At 40.7% G+C, this 17,147-nt stretch overlaps 1 protein-coding gene across 9 annotated transcripts in view; it reads left to right on the top strand.

Annotated features, from left to right (window-relative positions):
- Window positions 1-17,147, top strand: part of LOC126477859 (histone deacetylase 6) — a 329,968-nt gene that overhangs the window by 213,732 nt on the left and 99,089 nt on the right. For all 9 annotated transcript variants that reach the window (XM_050103654.1, XM_050103653.1, XM_050103652.1 and 6 more), the window contains 2 exons: window positions 3,241-3,322; window positions 3,529-3,616. In XM_050103654.1, the coding sequence (XP_049959611.1) occupies window positions 3,241-3,322; window positions 3,529-3,616 (170 nt within the window). The remainder of the gene's footprint in view (window positions 1-3,240; window positions 3,323-3,528; window positions 3,617-17,147) is intronic.

Below are 17,147 nucleotides of genomic sequence, written 5' to 3'. Positions count from 1 at the left end.
TGACCCACTATTTGGCATCTCAGAGGTGGTCTGTCGTTCCCCACGCTCTGTATTCGCCGGACCTAGCCCCGTGCGACTTTTTTCTATTTCCACAAATGAAAAAAACCCTAAAAGGGGAGCGTTATGACGATGTGGAGGCGGTAAAAACAGCTTCGCAAAGGGCACTGGACAATATCAAACTTGAAGAGTTCCAAACATGCTTCCAACAGTGGGAAAAAGAGACTTGACAAGTGCATCACATGTAATGGAGAGTATTTTGAAAGTGACTGAAGTAATTTTGTAAAAAGGTTCATCAATAAATTTTTTATGACAGCAATCCGGTTTCTTTTGGGTCCTCCTTCATATGTTGTCCACATGGTGACTCCATGACAGGTTTTTATTGACTAATACCCCAAGGAATTTGACACAGTCTGCAGTCTCTAATTTTTTGTCCATATACCTTATTTCTCATATAGCCTGTGCAGATTGTTTTGTGGTGAAATGAACAATTTCTGTTTTTGTAAAATTTAGTGTCAAGTTATTGTTTTTGACCCAAGTGTTTGTTCAATATGATGAATTAGGTCTACCTCATTTTTTCAACAGACTACAGCTGTTGAGTCATCTGCATAGAGGATAGTATCAGACTGGACCTGGCATGGCATATCATTAATATAATACAGAAAAAGTTGTGGCCCTAATACTGAACCTTGTGGAACACCTAATTGAGTGTGTTTTCAGCCAGAGAGAAATTTCTTGCCATTGATGTTAATAAGTACCTTTTGTTTTCTGTTTGCCAAGTATGATGACATCCAGCTAAGAGATTTGCCTTGAAAACCATAGTGTCCAATTTTTGGAGAAGTAGGTCATGATTTACTTTGTCGAATGCTTTGGACAGGTCACAAAAGATGCCTGACACACACATTCTATCATCAAGACATCTGCTGACTTTTGTGACTAATTCATTTATTCCATGGATTGTGCTGCAGCCTTTTCTGGAACCGTATTCATTGCATAAGATAATGTTGTTAGATGAACTGTGATTTTTGATCTGATCACATGTAGCTCTTTGAAATATTTTTGAGAAAATTTGTAACAGATTGGCCTATAGTTGCCCAGTTCATCTTGTTTGCCTTTTTAATGTACTGGCCGAACTTCTGCATATTTTAATTGTTCTTGGAAATATCCCTCATCAAAAGATTGGTTGATTATGAAAGAGAGTGGATATGCAATACTGTGACAGACTATTTTTATTACTTCAGTGGGGATCTCATCCCACCCCACAGATTTTGAATTTTTTTAAGGACATTATGATTTTGATGACATCTGAGATAGAAACATGAGAAAACTTAAAAGGTGGGCAATTACTGTCTGTCATATGGGGCTTTATTTTTGATGGTGAACAGTCACCAAATTTGTTACAGTTTACGAAAAAGTCATTGAATGATTCGCAAATGGCACTGGGTTCTGAAACAGCTCTACCATTTATCACTACTTTAGAAGGGCATTTTCTCTCTGCCTCACTGCCAACTTCGCTTCTTATAACAGACGAAACAAGTTATTATTCGCAGTATGTTTTGCTAGTTTAACTAGTTTGTCAAATGTTGTTTTTTTTAATGTGCATACGTACTTAAGCAGTTCAGGGCTTCGATTTACTTTTGCCTCCATATGCAGTTTCCTCTTAGTAGCACTAGACACACCGATTCCTTTTGTTACCCATGATCTACTTTTATGGGATCTGGTCCTCACTGTTATAAAAGGGAAGCACTCATTGAATATACCAAAGAATTCAGTTAAAAAGTTGTTGTAATTGTTACGTGTGGAAGTGTGTTTGCTGACTGTCCACTTTGGCTTAGTTTTTTACAAAATACTTCCACATTTTCTTGACTGAAATTTCTACATCTTTTTGTTGTGTAGACTGAATTTTGCTTTGGTAGTGATACAAATAGCGCTTTATGGTCTGATACTCCTAAATCTACAAGAAACCTTTCTTTTACATAATAATTATAACTACTTACAACATTGTCAATACATGTTGCAGAGGTTGCTGTAATTCTTGTACACTGATCAAAATTGAGATTTAGCCCATTTGTGGCTTCCAGATTCTGTAAGTGTGAAGAAAATTTGTCATCAGTTCTTACATCTATGTTGAAGTCAGCACATATAACCACTTTCTTGTACAGTTTCTCACTTTTTAATTTATGTAGCAATGTATCAAACTTATCTAAAAATACTGAGCTTATGTGGTACCCAGGGGTGTGATATATGCTGATAATTAATATGTTATACTCTTTAAGTTCTGTACAACTACTTTCAGATGTACCTTCTTCATTCAGATGGCTAAAATTCTGTCTGATATCATAGTCTACTGAGGAATGAACTAGTATGCAAGAGCCTCCATAGCATTGGTCCTACAAAAGCTGGTAGCCAGTTTATAGCCTGTAAGTTTTTTCAGGAGACTGATAGTTTCAGATTTTAGCCAATGCTTTGCCATGTACATACTAGAAATTATAATGCTAGTGAAAGAAGACACTAAGATCATGAAAAGAAACATGGATATTCACAACCATGAAACAAGGCATAGAAAAGACTTTCATATGGTTAACAGAAGATTAACCATAACAGTGAAAAGCTCATATGTCAAAGATGCTGTTTTTAATAACTTGTTACCAAATGAAGTTAAGATATTGACAGGGAATACTTTTAAAAACCGAGTCAAGCAGTGGTTTATCCAAAAATGCCCTTATAACTTGAATTTATGGTGAATAAGAAATAATGTAAACTAAAATAATTGTAACTGTATAAACTTTATACTTGGTTGAAAATACACATGCATGTAAAATTACATAAATTGAATTGATATGTTTTGTTTATTCTGAAATTATGCCCCAATAATGAGATCAAGTATGTAATATTTTACAGAATGGATTTTTCACTTTGCAGTGAGGTATATGTTGCCTTAAAGCTTATTGGTAGATTAAAACTGTGTGGTGGACCAAGACTTGAACCTGGAACCATAACTTTTATGGGCAGTGCTCTCATGTCGTGTTGTCACAATTGAAGTTCTGCCAGTACCTCTTTTGAATCCACCACAGTGTTTCAAAATAGCATAAAACACTTGCAGAGTGAAACATTCATACTATGGTGGCAGATGAAGTTATATGTTTATTATTTTACTTTCTTTCTTCCTGTACATTATTCAGTTGGATTTTTGAGAAATGTTTAGTTGATGTAAATAGTCACATTTAAATTTTATTTTCTTAGGTACTAACTTATCATTTGCACCAAATCGAGTCTGTATTGTGTATGATGAAGTGATGATGAAACACAAAAACATTGTTGAACCGTAAGTACTTTTTTGTATGCTCTTTGCATCATCATAATTCTAAAAGTAACTGGCTTCATGTAAATATGATCTGTAGCAAACATAATAAATCATAGTTAACATGAAATATTACTTGTAATTTTTATTAGCAATGTTTATGGTGTGACACATTGATTTTTATAATCTCACAAAACTTTGTATTTGGCTTATGTGTTTGTCTGTTCCAGTACTCACCCAGAAAAACCGGAAAGAATTTCTGCCATATTTCTTAAACATGAAGAATATGGACTGTTAGACAGATGCTTGAGATTGAAGGTAACTTTTTTGTTTCTTTCTTTTGCTTTATTGGACACACCAGAAAATAAATTTAAAAAAATGGACATTTTTTACCTTTGAAACTCAGTTTTCTTGTAGCTAAAAGCTACTTAAACTTGATGCACCATATTTTTGTACTGTGACTATATTGGGTTGCATTATAATTTGGAATTTTGTTTCCCCCTCCTCTCTCTTTTGATAAGTGGTGAGAGTCTGCAGATAATACTGTGCTGAAATATCATCATGGAAGCTATGAAACATGCCATAACTTTTCAAGTGTGCCACTATTGTAATAAACACTGAGAATCAGTGTGAATTTGAATGAATGTATTGTGAGAGAAAGATGTATCTGTTTACCAACAGTGTTAATGTATTGAATTACAACTCCAGAATTAGTGGATTATGTACTGCCCAAAGTTTCAAGGAGGATGCTTTTTCATACTGTTTTTTGTAGTGAGATCATCGACATAAAAGATTGTTAGATCTGGGTTTTGCTCCAGATTGAAATTATTTTACAATTTGTAAATGTAATCATCTTTAATTAACAATTCAGCATGGATTCTTAATAAATCCATCACTAAACTACATAGTTTTCTGAAAGGATCTATGCTTTGAGAAACTCTGAAACTAGTGTATCTGTGTCCTCATCCCACCAGCTTGACCCTGCTGCTCCAGAAGAATGGCATATCAACTGAATGCAGAGGGACACAAGTTGAGTGGCTTGATGCGAGGCAACGGTGCCCAACTTCTGCCATTCCTGGGGTGCCTCACGGCAGAGAGCCATTTATTCAGAGATTGTCCACCGTATTTACAGCTATGCTTGCAAACCAGTTGCTCTCCTAATCAACAATATGCTAAATAAGCGACTATACCAAATAGTCATGGGATGTGACAACAGGTCCCAACAAAAATAGAAAAAAAATGACCAGTCACAGGGATCAGTCATTTCTCCACTTATCTTCAGCTTGTACATTGCAGAAGTCTTATAAACAAAATCAAACTTTAAAAAATCCAGAAAGTTTGTCAACGTTTTTAGTACACCAGATCTTATAGCTCTCAAATATTGAAGAAAATACATTTTAACACCAAACTGCTGTTTATTTATTGGCTGACTATTTTCAGGATGTGCACATTTTCACAGACCACCTATTATTGAGAACAAAATTTGTTGTGAGTAGAGGTGTGGAATGTGTGCAAACAAACAATGGAAATCTGGGACAGAATAAGGACAATGTTATGAAAAGGATAGGTGGCTTCTCACCATATATAGGAGATGTTGAGTTGCAGACAGCCACATTAAAAATACTGCTAAACAAGTAAGCTTTCGACCAGAAGGCCTTCTTCTGAAACACACACACACACACACACACACACACACACACACACACACACACACACACACACAAAATCGTGCGCGCTGTGTTTGCTTTTCGAGGCCTTCAGCTTGATGTGATCAATGTGACGACAATATTATATACACAATGGAAATTTGTTCTGATTAGATTACACTGTGTATCATGCTGGGTTATTTATTGTTGGCATTTCATAATTTTGAGAGATGATGATGCAGAGAATTTTATTATAAGGTCTTATGTAATATGTGGTATTTTCAATTTACTTCACACTTGTATTAATAGCACTATGTTCAGAATTAATAGAGGGAAACCTTCCACATGGGAAAAATATATCCAAAAACAAAGATGATGTGACTTACCAAACGAAAGCGCTGGCACGTCGATAGACACACAAACAAACACAAACATACACACAAAATTCAAGCTTTCGCAACAAACTGTTGCCTCATCAGGAAAGAGGGAAGGAGAGGGAAAGACGAAAGGAAGTGGGTTTTAAGGGAGAGGGTAAGGAGTCATTCCAATCCCGGGAGCGGAAAGACTTACCTTAGGGGGAAAAAAGGACGGGTATACACTTGCGCGCGCGCGCGCGCGCGTTCGCACACACACACACACACACGCACACACACACACACACACACACACACACACACACACACACATATCCATCCACACATATACAGACACCTGTATATCTTCTAAAATGTCCATTAATTGTCCTTTGGGGACATTATGCAAAATAGATTTTGCTCAGTATTTTCAGTGGAGTGATTATTCTGTGTGTGATGAAAGCTGAAAGATTATTTTTCCTTGTTTTTGTATGTTCTTTCTATCTCAGTTTAAACTTCTGCCTTCCTGTCTAAAATAGGCTTTATTACATTCACTGCATTCGATTTTGTAAATTCCAGAATGATTTTTATTGTTGTTTTTTGTCTATTTTATGAATGATGTTGGCTCCTATGTGTTGCTGATATAGAACCCTGTTCTGAAATTTGCTTTCTTTATTGTGTAATTCATTCTATCTGATATGTGGCCCCAGTATGAGAGTACTACAAATTTATTTTTCTTTTTTGTTTCAGTCTTTGTCAGTGTGATTTCATCTTTGTTGTCTTTGTGGTTTGTATTTAATGTGTTTGTATATAGTTTGTGGACTAGTTCTGGGTTGTAGCCAATACTGATTGCTGCTGTTCTGAGGGTGTTCAGTTCCGAGGGTGTTCAGTTCTGATTTAAAATTTTCATTGATGAGAGTGCATTTGGTGATTCGATCTACTGCTGATCGAAAGTATACCTCTTCATGGCTCCTTGGGTGACGAGCTGTTTCAATTGATATCTGTAGTCATGGACTTGTGGAAGATATTGAAAGAACGTACTGACTTTGTGTTCACGACAATTAACTCCAGGAAATTGATGCTGCTGTTAAGTTCGTATTTTATTGTGAAGGTGATGTTTTTGTGCATGCTGTTCAACCGTTGGTGGAAATACCTAATTTCCTTTGCTGATCCATTACATCAAATGATTGTGCCATCTGCATATCTTAAACAGTATATTACTTTGTTTTTTCAGTGGTCATGTTCTTCATAGAATTTATTTTCTTTGTTTTCTAGAAATGCACTTGTTAGTGTGCTAGACAAGCAAGTACGCATTGCAAGACCGCCTTTCTGTGAAAATATTTGGTTGTTGAAGCTAAAATAGATACGGGGTTATATTATGGTTAGTAGTTCCACTGATTCATAAACTTCCGCTTGATATACTTTTTTTAGTTGAAGAGGTTTTCCTTTATGATGTCAATAGTATAACAAATAGGTACATTGGTATATAGATTAGTTATGTATAAGGAAATAAATCTGCTGCTGTCCAGGATTTTTTTGCCTTTCATTTCTGCAATTAAGTGTAGCAAGTTTTTGATGGTATATCATCTATGATTCATCTAACTGTCACATTTAATTTGGTTCAGCTTTATCTTAGTTAAGTATGCAGGACCATTTACAGTCGGTGTAATTGAAACTTTTGGTTTATATACCTTCGACTGTGCTGTTAGCCTCCGGCATGGTGGGTTCATTACTCAATACCTATTCTGTTCTTTCTGTGTTAAGAAAAATCCAGGTTTTTTGATTGCTCTTTTTATTAGTGCTTGGGATCTGTTTGTGTGGTCCTTACCTATATGTGTGATGTTATTTGCCTTAAAGGATTCAGGCATTTTATTTATATACCCATTTTTTTCATCAAGACAATGGTATTACAATTGTTTGCTTTTAATGCTATGGTATTATGTGCTTAATGCTGTGGTATTATGTGCTTTTAATTTGTTTTTAATGTTGTACAGATGTTGCAGTTCTTGTTTTTGGTTATCATTTTCACTTACCTAATTATATGTTGTAAAAGAATGTATGACTTTGACAATTTTACTAGGTTTATTGTTTTGCTCTAGTACAGGAAGTTTTGCTGTGTCCAGTACTACTTTTGCGTGGCCTATCATTGGAAACTACAGTGGTAGCTTTTCGTTTTTGTGGCATATTATATTTTAATCCCTTTTGTAACAAATTCATTTCATTATTATCGAGGACGAGATCTGTTAAATTAGTAACTTTCTCATGAAACTAAAACTCAGATTTGTTGGAAGATTTACCTTCAATACAGGTGATACTAGTTAAAAGAACTATACATTTCTTTTTATGTCATATTTAACGGTTTCAGTTGTACTGTTTATGTACTAATCAATGGCATTCTTCTTGTATTCATTTGCGTTCACTTTCGTTATTTATTAACTGTGCTACATATGTCTCTACTTTTGTGTTCACAGTAGCATATTTTGGGGTCACTCTGTTTTCTAGGCAGCACTTGTTATATCTTATACCTCCAGTGTTTATCCTCATGTTTAGCTCTGTTCTCTGGTATGGTGCATTTGCAAATGGAGACTAGAAACAAACACCAACAAAACGGAGGTTTTCCTGTTCACACCTAACTAATAAACGTACCAGAAGAAAACTCCACCTACAGTTAGAAAACACAGCACTCGCTCATGGCACAACCCTTGGTAGTACTCTTATCTTTCAGGGAACATCTGAGAGAAACAGCCAAAACATTGAAAACAAGAAACATCATTGTCCAAAAGCTATGTGGTACAACTTTGGGAGCATCAGCATACATCCTATGTTCTCTGCTGCGGGTTTTGTCTTCTCAGCTGGTGAATATTGTGGCCCAGTTTGGCTAAAAGCCCACATGTACAAAATACAGCTGTCCAACTAAATAATGCCATGAGAATGATTGCTGGCACTATTAAATCAATTCCTACAGAATAGCTGTCAGTTTTTAACCACATTCAACCTGCTCATGTATGTCACATTAATGCTCTCATGAATGAGCACAAAAACAAGATGTTCATGGATAGTAATAATCTACCAATCCATGAAAATATTGATGATGCAAACCATAACTGGCTCTGCTCTAGATGACCACTGACAGTAACAGTGCTGGTTGCTGAGTTCAACATTATTATTCCATGGATTCAAGAATAGACTCAACAACAAAGTAATAATATGCTGTGTATCACCTAAAAACCACTGGGATATGACTTGCCACACAAAACATAGTCAATGCTAGACAGAATTAAAACACAGAATGGTAATTACGCATATTTTTTACACATATGATGTAAACAACTGTCCCCACTTTGTGATTGTGAAGAACCACAGACCATCAGCCCCCCAGGCGGCTCACCACTCTTTGGCAGGTTTGTGCTTTGCTACCACGGGGTCCCAGCCTTTGCAGCATATTTTTCCTTGTGTGCTGCATGTCTAGCCTCTTGATATTTTTTTTTCCCCTCCCTTGGGGAACATATCTGGGGTGTTATTAGGAATGTTCCGCATTGTCTGTCGCTGACATAAGAACAGTGTCACCACTGTTTCTTGTTCCCTTTTCCTTTGTTCATTTCCGTTCTCCTCTCATTCCTCCACTTTAGCATTCGAGGTTCCTCTTTTTCTTCTTCCTCCCTTTGCGCTCCTGAAGGCCAGCCCACGCATTTGATGCTTAACAGGTGACTGGGTAACGTGTAGTTCCTAGCCCTGGGTTGACAGGTATGGTTCACACGTATCCCGTGGTACAGGCCAGGCTCAGGGAGGGGTGATTGCCTGAGCTGCAACCTTCCCATTCTGCTGATTGGTCCCTCTGTCAGGTGTTCGGGAGGTGTGACCTTAGTTGTGAACAATCATCTGAGGTGGGTGCGCTCCTTGTGAAGGGGCCCCCTGTTGGAAGGAGTGCTCCATCAGAGACGCTGGCAATCATGGGAGATTGTCTCGCAGTGAGCAATCATCTTTACAATCAACGTCTATGAAATGTAAACATAATGAGGCTAACAATTCAAAGACCCTTCAAGCAGCACCACAGTTCCTTGTGGTCTCACATGCTGAAGATAGTCAGTCCTTCACTGCTGTAAATCCATTTATTATTAAGAAAGGTGCTGAAGCAGTTGCTGGCCCTGTGAAAGCCTGCTCTCATTTACTGAATGGCACTTTGCTGTTGGAGACTACTTCTGATTCTCAAGCATAACAACTGCTTGCTGCCTCGCTTCTCCATGGCTACCAAGTTTGTGTTGAGGCCCATATAACTCTAAATTATTCCTGTGGTGTTATTTACACTGCTCGATGGTCTGAGCGAGGCTGAAATCTAATCTTACCTCTCCGATCAGGGTGTCATTGCCGTCCATTGGGGAATGAAAAATGTAGATTCCTCCTTATTGCCCACCCGCACTCTTTTTCTCACCTTTGATAGAGTGGTGCTTCCGTCCAAGATCAAAGCAGGCCATGAAATTATCACAGCCCAGCTGTACATTGCGAACCTGATGTGCTGCTACCAGCGTCGTCATTTCAGCCACATTAGAATGTCTTGTTGACACCTGTGGAAGGAATGTGCACGAGGGCGATTGTCTGCCTCCTTCTCCCCGCTGTACCAACTTCAGTTGTGGCCATGCTGCCTCCTCTTGGGATTGTCCCATTTATCTTGATGAGTTGGCTGCCAAGAGATCCGGATAAAGGAAAAAATGTCGTACCCAGTCAATTGCAAGTTATTGGCTAGACACAAACCCTGTGTTCTCCCGTCGGCACATCTATTGTCCTGTTCCTGTTACCCCTCGCTCCATGAAGGACATGGTCACGCCGACATGTGACCTCAAATTCAACTCTGAGGTTGTGAATTCGCTCAGTGTCAAGTTAGCATCGCCATTCCCCATCCAGCTGTGCAACACTCCATCAAACTCTCACCTCAAGGGGCAAAGCTACCAGCTTCACAACCGGTAGGGTAGAAAGGACAGAAGGAGTACTCCCATGAAGACTTCCTACATCCCTCCAGCCAAAGAACACCCGAGTCTTCCTTTGCTAACTGGAAAAACTTGAAGAAGTCCACCAAAGGCAGACGGTCTTCTCATTTGCTGACTCAAAGGTCCTCTTAGATGGTGTTGGATGCGATACCTTAACCTGGCTGGCCCCCCATGTGCTGGTGTGCACCACCGACGGTCTTCTCATTTGCCGACTCGAAGATCCTCTTAGATGGTGTTGGATGCGATACCTTAACCTGGCTGGCCCCCATGTGCTGGTGCGCACCACCGACGGTCTTCTCATTTGCCGACTCGAAGATCCTCTTAGATGGTGTTGGATGCGATACCTTAACCTGGCTGGCCCCCATGTGCTGGTGCACACCACCAACCGATTTTCTGTGTTGGACTCCATAGACCGACAGCTTAAGCAAGTCGATGCTTCTGTGGACCCCATGAAGCAGGATCCTCCTGCTTCTGTGCCCTTTAGCAGCGACTTTTCGCAGGCTGTCACTTGGCAGCGGCTGAGGCGACACCCCTTCATCTCTTCCTCATCACGATTCTCCTCCAATGGAATGTTTGCAGCCTTCGGTCCCACAAAGAGGATTTATGGCTGCTTTTACTCTTTGTACTCTGCCGTCAGGAAATGAAATTGAGTGCTCACAACCACTTTGAGCTTTCACATTTCTTCCCGGTTCGTTTTTACCTACCCCCCTGAGGTTGACATTCCATCTCATGAGGGCATCATGCTGCTCATACAGGATGATGTTCATAGTCAACTCATCTCCCTGACTACCCATCTTCAAGCTGTTGCAGTTCGCCTTTTCTTTCCCCAATTGACTTTTTCACTCTGTACCATTTATGTCTCTCTGTTATTCGATGTCACCAGGGCAGCCTTTTTAGAGAGGTGCCCTCTTCGCTGATGGTCTTAATCAACTCGACCTCTTCTGCCTTTACACTGGAGCATCAACATTCCTTTCCAACTCCTCGCACATCTATTCCCATTTAGACCTATCCTTCTGCTCTGTCCAGCTTGCCCCTTCTTGAGTGGTCCGCTCTTTGTGGCATCTGCTCCAGCAACCATTTCCCATGTGCTATTTGTTTGCTGACTCCTACACCCCCTGCGTGCACACCCAAATGACAGCTTGCTAAGGTCAGCCGGCAACTTGACTCCTTCCTGGCAACCTTCAAAGAACAGGATTTCTGCAGTTGTGATGACCAGGTGGAATATCTCACAAACATTATCCTTACTGCTGCAGATCATACCATTCCTCACACTTCCTCTTTACCACACCGTGTCCCAGTCCCCTGGTGGATTAAGGCATGCCACAGCACAATTCACGCACAGAGACGTGCTCTTCGTGTTTTTACCCGTCATCCTACAGTGGCAAACTGCGTTCAGTATAAACAGATGCGAGAAAAGTCTCGGTGCGTTCTTTGGTTTAGCGAAAAAGCTAGTTGGATTTTATTCACTAGTTCATTTAACATTCCACCTCTTCCTCTGTCGTGTGGGCCAACTTCCAACAGCTGTCTGGGACCAAGTTCATTCGCCAATTTCTGGCCTGATAGTAGCAGATGATGTTATTGTGGACCCTGTTGCTATCTCCAGTACCTTGGGCCACCATTTTGCTGAAATTTCCTCCATCAGAAACGAGTGGAGGGGGCTCGGGCGATACCCTTCTCTTCTCAGAATTGCAAGTGCTACAATGCCGCCTTTAATATGAGGGAGCTAGATCATGCTCTCAGTTCATCCAGATCCTGCACCCCAGGGCCAGACGCTGTCCACATTCAGATGTTGAAGCGCCTTTCTCTTTCTGCTTAACAAGTACAACTGCATCTGGGCAGAGGGTGCATTTCCCGGATGTTGGCATGAAGCCACTATCATACCCATACCTAAGCCTGGCAAGGACAAAAACCTTTCTTCTAGCTGCTGCCCCATCTTTCTCACCAGATGCATTTGCAGGGTGATGGAACATATGATTCATGCCTGTCTGGTTTAGTGGCTCGAGTCTCACAATTTACTAACCACCGCACAGTGTGGATTTCGGGCACGCCATTCTGCAGTTAACCGTCTTGTCACTTTGTCCACCCATGTCATGAATGGTTTTCTGTGGAATCCCAGACTGTGACCGTGTTTTTCAATTTGGAGAAGGTGTACAACATTTGCTGGAGCTCTGGTATCCTCTGTACTCTTTACACGTGGAGCTTCCGTGGCTGCCTGCACTGTTTCCTTCAGGAATTTTTAAAAGACTGAGTTTACAAGGTATGTGTGGGTTCTGCATTGTTGGACACCTTTATCCAGGAAAACAGTGTGCCTCAGGGTTCTGTCCTGAGCGTCATCCTCTCTGCTTTCGCCATTAACCCTGTAATGTCCTGCCAGGCATCTCTGGCTCCCCTTTTGTTGACGATTTTACCATCTATTGCAGTTCTCCATGGACCTCTCCCACTGAGCGGCTTTGTCAGTGTTGTCTTGATCGTCTTTACTACTGGAGCATCGACAATTGCATTCGTTTTTTCATTGACAGAACTGTCTGTATGAATTTCTGGTGGTGCAAATGGTTTCTCCCACCTACTTTACATCTTGGGCCTACTGCTCTTCCATTCATTGAAACTACGAAATTCCTGGGGTTCATGCTCAATAGGAACCACTCTTGGTCCTCCCATGTGTCTTACCTGGCAGCCTGCTGTACACGGTCCGTCAGTGTACAACCTGTCCTCAGTGGTACTTCTTGGGGTGCCGATCGAACTTCCCTCCTCCGTTTGTACTGGTCGCTTGTCCGTTTGAAACTCGATTATGGGTGCTTTGTTTATGTGTGTCCATGTCCATCCCTCTTATGTTGTCTCAACACTATCCACCAATGTGGCATTTGTTTGGCCACTGGCATCTTTTACACTAGCCTGGCTGAGAGTCCGTATGCTGAAGCTGCTGAACTACCACTGTCCTGCCACTGTGACTTTCTCCTCAGCAGGTATGCATGCCGTATGTCTGCCATGTATGGCCACCCATCCTGTACATTCTTCTTCGATGATTAGTTTGATCGTCATTACGGGGCGTGTCCCTCTTCTTTGTTACCTCCTGGAGTTCGCTTTTGGCACTTGGTTTGGCAGCTTAACTTCATACTACTTGCAACTTTCCCGGTGGGTGTGAACCCTTCGCCACCATGGCTTTGTGAAGTGGCCTGTGTTAACCTTGGCCTTCATTCACTTCCTAAGGACACTATTACAGCCTCGCTCTATTGCCTTCAGTTTCATGATCTTCACATGAAATTGTGTGAGAGTACCTTATGTGTACACTGATGGCTCTTGGACTGACCGTGCTGTAGGGTGTGCCTTAGTCATTGGCATTCGCGTCTTTAGATATTGCCTTCTGACATGCTGCTCAGTATTTACAGCTGAGCTCTTTGCCCTGTATAAGGCCACGGAGTACATCCGGCAACACCGACTTTTCAATTGCATCCTCTGCTCAGACTCTCTAAGTGCCCTTCAAAGTCTATGTGCATTGTACACTGCCCATCCCTTAGTGAAAAGGGTGTAGGAAAACTGCCACTTGCTCACTCTTGATGGCGCCACTGTGCAGTTTATGTGGGTTTCTGGCCATGTTCGTCTTCCAGCAAATGAGGCTGCTGACGCAGCTGCCAAGGCTGGGAGGAGGTCATTTTAACTAGGTTGTGTATTGGGCACTGCCTTTTTATCCATCATCATTTGATAAGTTGCACTCCCCTACCACATTGTACCCATTGGGCCTAACTGTCCACCACTTCCTGACAGAATGTCCATTTTTCATCTGTTTACGTTCCCACTTCAGTTTGCCATCTAAGTTATCGGCTGTTTTAGCAAATAACGCATGAGCTGTTGACCGTGTTTTACTTTTTATCGGTCAAAGCAGTATGGCGAAGGCTATTTAATTTTTAGTTTTGGACCTCTGTTTCTGTATGGTGTCTTCAGTAGCCTTTTCTCCATGTCCTTGTTTTTAGCTGTCTTCTCTTATGTCAGTTGGGATTGATGTTTAGTTATTTTTTTGACCCCTCTCTGTTCTATAGTTTAGATGTGGGCACATATTACCCTAGTTGTTTTTGCACTCTACAACAAAACAAAACAGACCTTCAGATACTGCACAGAAGAATGCAATGTAAAATCATATGATGATAGACCTGGAAACTTCCTGCTGGCAGTTCCGAAGTCAGTAGATTACATGTAGATGTGTGTTTATAAGATTGTAAATTGTAGAAAGTATGTTCTACACTCTATGCACTTTTTTTGTTTGTTTGTTCAATGTGTCAAAAATCCTTCAGGGGTACTTTCCCAGTCTTCCAACTGTGGCTTGCATGAGGCTAACAAGCCCTTTTTGTTTTGAGCTTCATGGAATAATCTATAAACAGTTGCAGAACCCATCCATTCAAGACTCGGACCAGACAATTGGTTCATTTGCCACAATTGCTCCAGGGCATTGGTCAGTTTGTCTGTTAGCCATATTAGATTTCTAAAACTCTTCTCTACTATCCCTGTAGGCTTAATCATACTTCATATTGCATGTAAAGCCTGTATTTTGTGTTCATAAATTAGCCCATCAAAATAGGTGACAGAATGAAATACAACTACAGTGATCCTTGTAAAAGCCAACAGAACACAGAATATCCATCCAAACTGCCTGTGGTCATCTTTCTGCAAATAATTCCAAATGAAGTAGGACTTTGTGTGTGTGTGTGTGTGTGTGTGTGTGTGTGTGTGTGTGTGTTTGTGTTTGTTTGTTCATTGGCTACTTGTTGGTAGGCAAAGGGGTGACTTCTGTTTTGGCAGCAGTTGGTTGTAACCTCGAGTTACGGAAGTATGTGCCAACAATTTGTAGGTATATTTGGTCAAGACAGACTCACAATTCCCAGGTCTTTGTGGCTTGCAGCAAGAGCCATCATACGTTTTCCTGATTTTTTACTGTGATTTACTGTGATTTTTTACTCTTTCCAAATTATGGCTTATGCTAACAGTTTAGAGAATATCAGTAAAGAATGCTTCTAGCCATCTTTTATTTTGCTATGCGAATTAGGAATTCTGAATGGATGCCGTCAAAAACAGGTGTTTCCCATACTTTCATTTCTCTGAGAGCTGTTGTCATTTCCTCACTGCTGAAAGGTCCAAAGTAGTTGGACTTAGATTTAGAGGCTAGTTTGAGAGCTTTCAATTCCGTTTTGACCTTAATTGTATGTGGTTCAACCTGAGGAGTTCTAGAGGTGGACACAATGTTACTTGCTACATGCTTGGGAGTAACAGCCTCCTGCATTCGGTCTGGTGAGTTGGCTCCTACAAGTTTTCTCAATGAGGACCAAGCTTTTCTGCTTGAGGTGTGTAAGTCTAAGGCCTGAACTGTTTTAGTCCACTGCAAATGGCAAGTTGCATTGATTCTGTGTAGAAATTGTCAGCTGTTTCAAAGTCATTGTTAAAAACTTTTTGTATAAAATATAGCACTTTTCTGTCCATTCGGTACTTATTCTTGCGGAAGTCTCGTGGGATACATTTCTTTGCTGTGCATAACAGTTCCAGTGCACTTCCTCTAATTTGTCCTTACTGGTGGTATCTATCCCACACATTTGCCAGACTTTAGAAAATTCAGAGTCATCAGCACTTCCAAAGTTCCATCTAGCTCTGGGAAAGGTTGCTTATAACTATTTTGAGTAGTACTGGATAGTGTTGGCTGTGTGAGAAGTCATCCAGGACTCAACTTGACACTGGTAAAACAGGCCATTATTACTGGAGGACACACAACATAAATCAGAGTTGTGATCTGTTTTACAGGCACCAGAACAGAATATACACAGATGTTAAGTATCAAAAACCAGGTGGAGGTTGTGTTCTTCATACCAATCAACCAGCTTCTTCCCATTTTCATCATTACATTTGTATTTCCATAGTTCATGATGGCTATTGTAGTCTCCGATTTACACCATATGGTTGTCATGGGTTTCCATTACATGGCTCCATGTGGCTTGTAAGATATTCACTACAATTACTTCACCAATCGTGAAGATGACTTAGTGGATATTATTTGTGTTACTGGTAGATAAAATGTTGATCTTTTATATGCTGCATCTTTCCAGAATTTACTGCCCTCCAGGAAATTTGTTGCACTCAAATTATTCTTGGAACCAAGAGCTGAATGAAACCCAATATAGAAAGCTCCAAAATGCACTGATCAGCCAGAGCACTATGACCACCAACCTAATATTGATATAAACCTGTCCAGGTGATGGCAGTGTCAGTTGGTGATTAATGACTGCTAGTCAGACATATGCACGGTGTATGTAGTATCACTGAGCGTGCTGTCCGTGTGTGGAATGGGGAAGGCGCCCCAACTATTTAAGTTCAGCTGTGGGCAGATTGTGATGGCCCTGAGGCTCGGCATGAGCATTTTGTATATTGCACGACTTGCCGTGTGTTCAAGAAGTGGCATAGTGAATGTCTTCAACACCTGATGAAGCCAAGGTGAAACCACATCCAGATGTGGGGTTGGATGGCCACCCCTCATTAGACATTGGATATCATAGGCTGAATGGACTGGTAAAACAGGACAGGTGGTGAACTGTGATGGAACTAACATCAAGCTATAATGCTGGGTAGAGTATAAGTGCTTCTTGAACGTACAGTGCACCGAACGCTTCTAACGAGGGGCCTCCACAGCCAATGACTCATGCATGTGCCAATGTTAGCACCATGACATTGGCAGCTACGAGTGAAATGGGAACGTGACCATTGACACTGGCCATTGGCACAGTGGAGACCGTTGCTTGGTCTGATGAATCCTGATACCTTTTTCATCATGCTGAATGGAATGCTCAAATCCATCGTCTTTTAGGGGAGCACCTCTTTGACATCTGTTCTGTGG

This window comes from Schistocerca serialis, chromosome 1 (genome assembly GCF_023864345.2).
Source record: "Schistocerca serialis cubense isolate TAMUIC-IGC-003099 chromosome 1, iqSchSeri2.2, whole genome shotgun sequence".
In the NCBI taxonomy this organism is placed as follows: Eukaryota; Metazoa; Arthropoda; class Insecta; order Orthoptera; family Acrididae; genus Schistocerca; species Schistocerca serialis.
The sequence above is the reverse complement of the archived record's forward strand: the minus strand, read 5'-3'. Positions and strand labels throughout refer to the sequence as shown.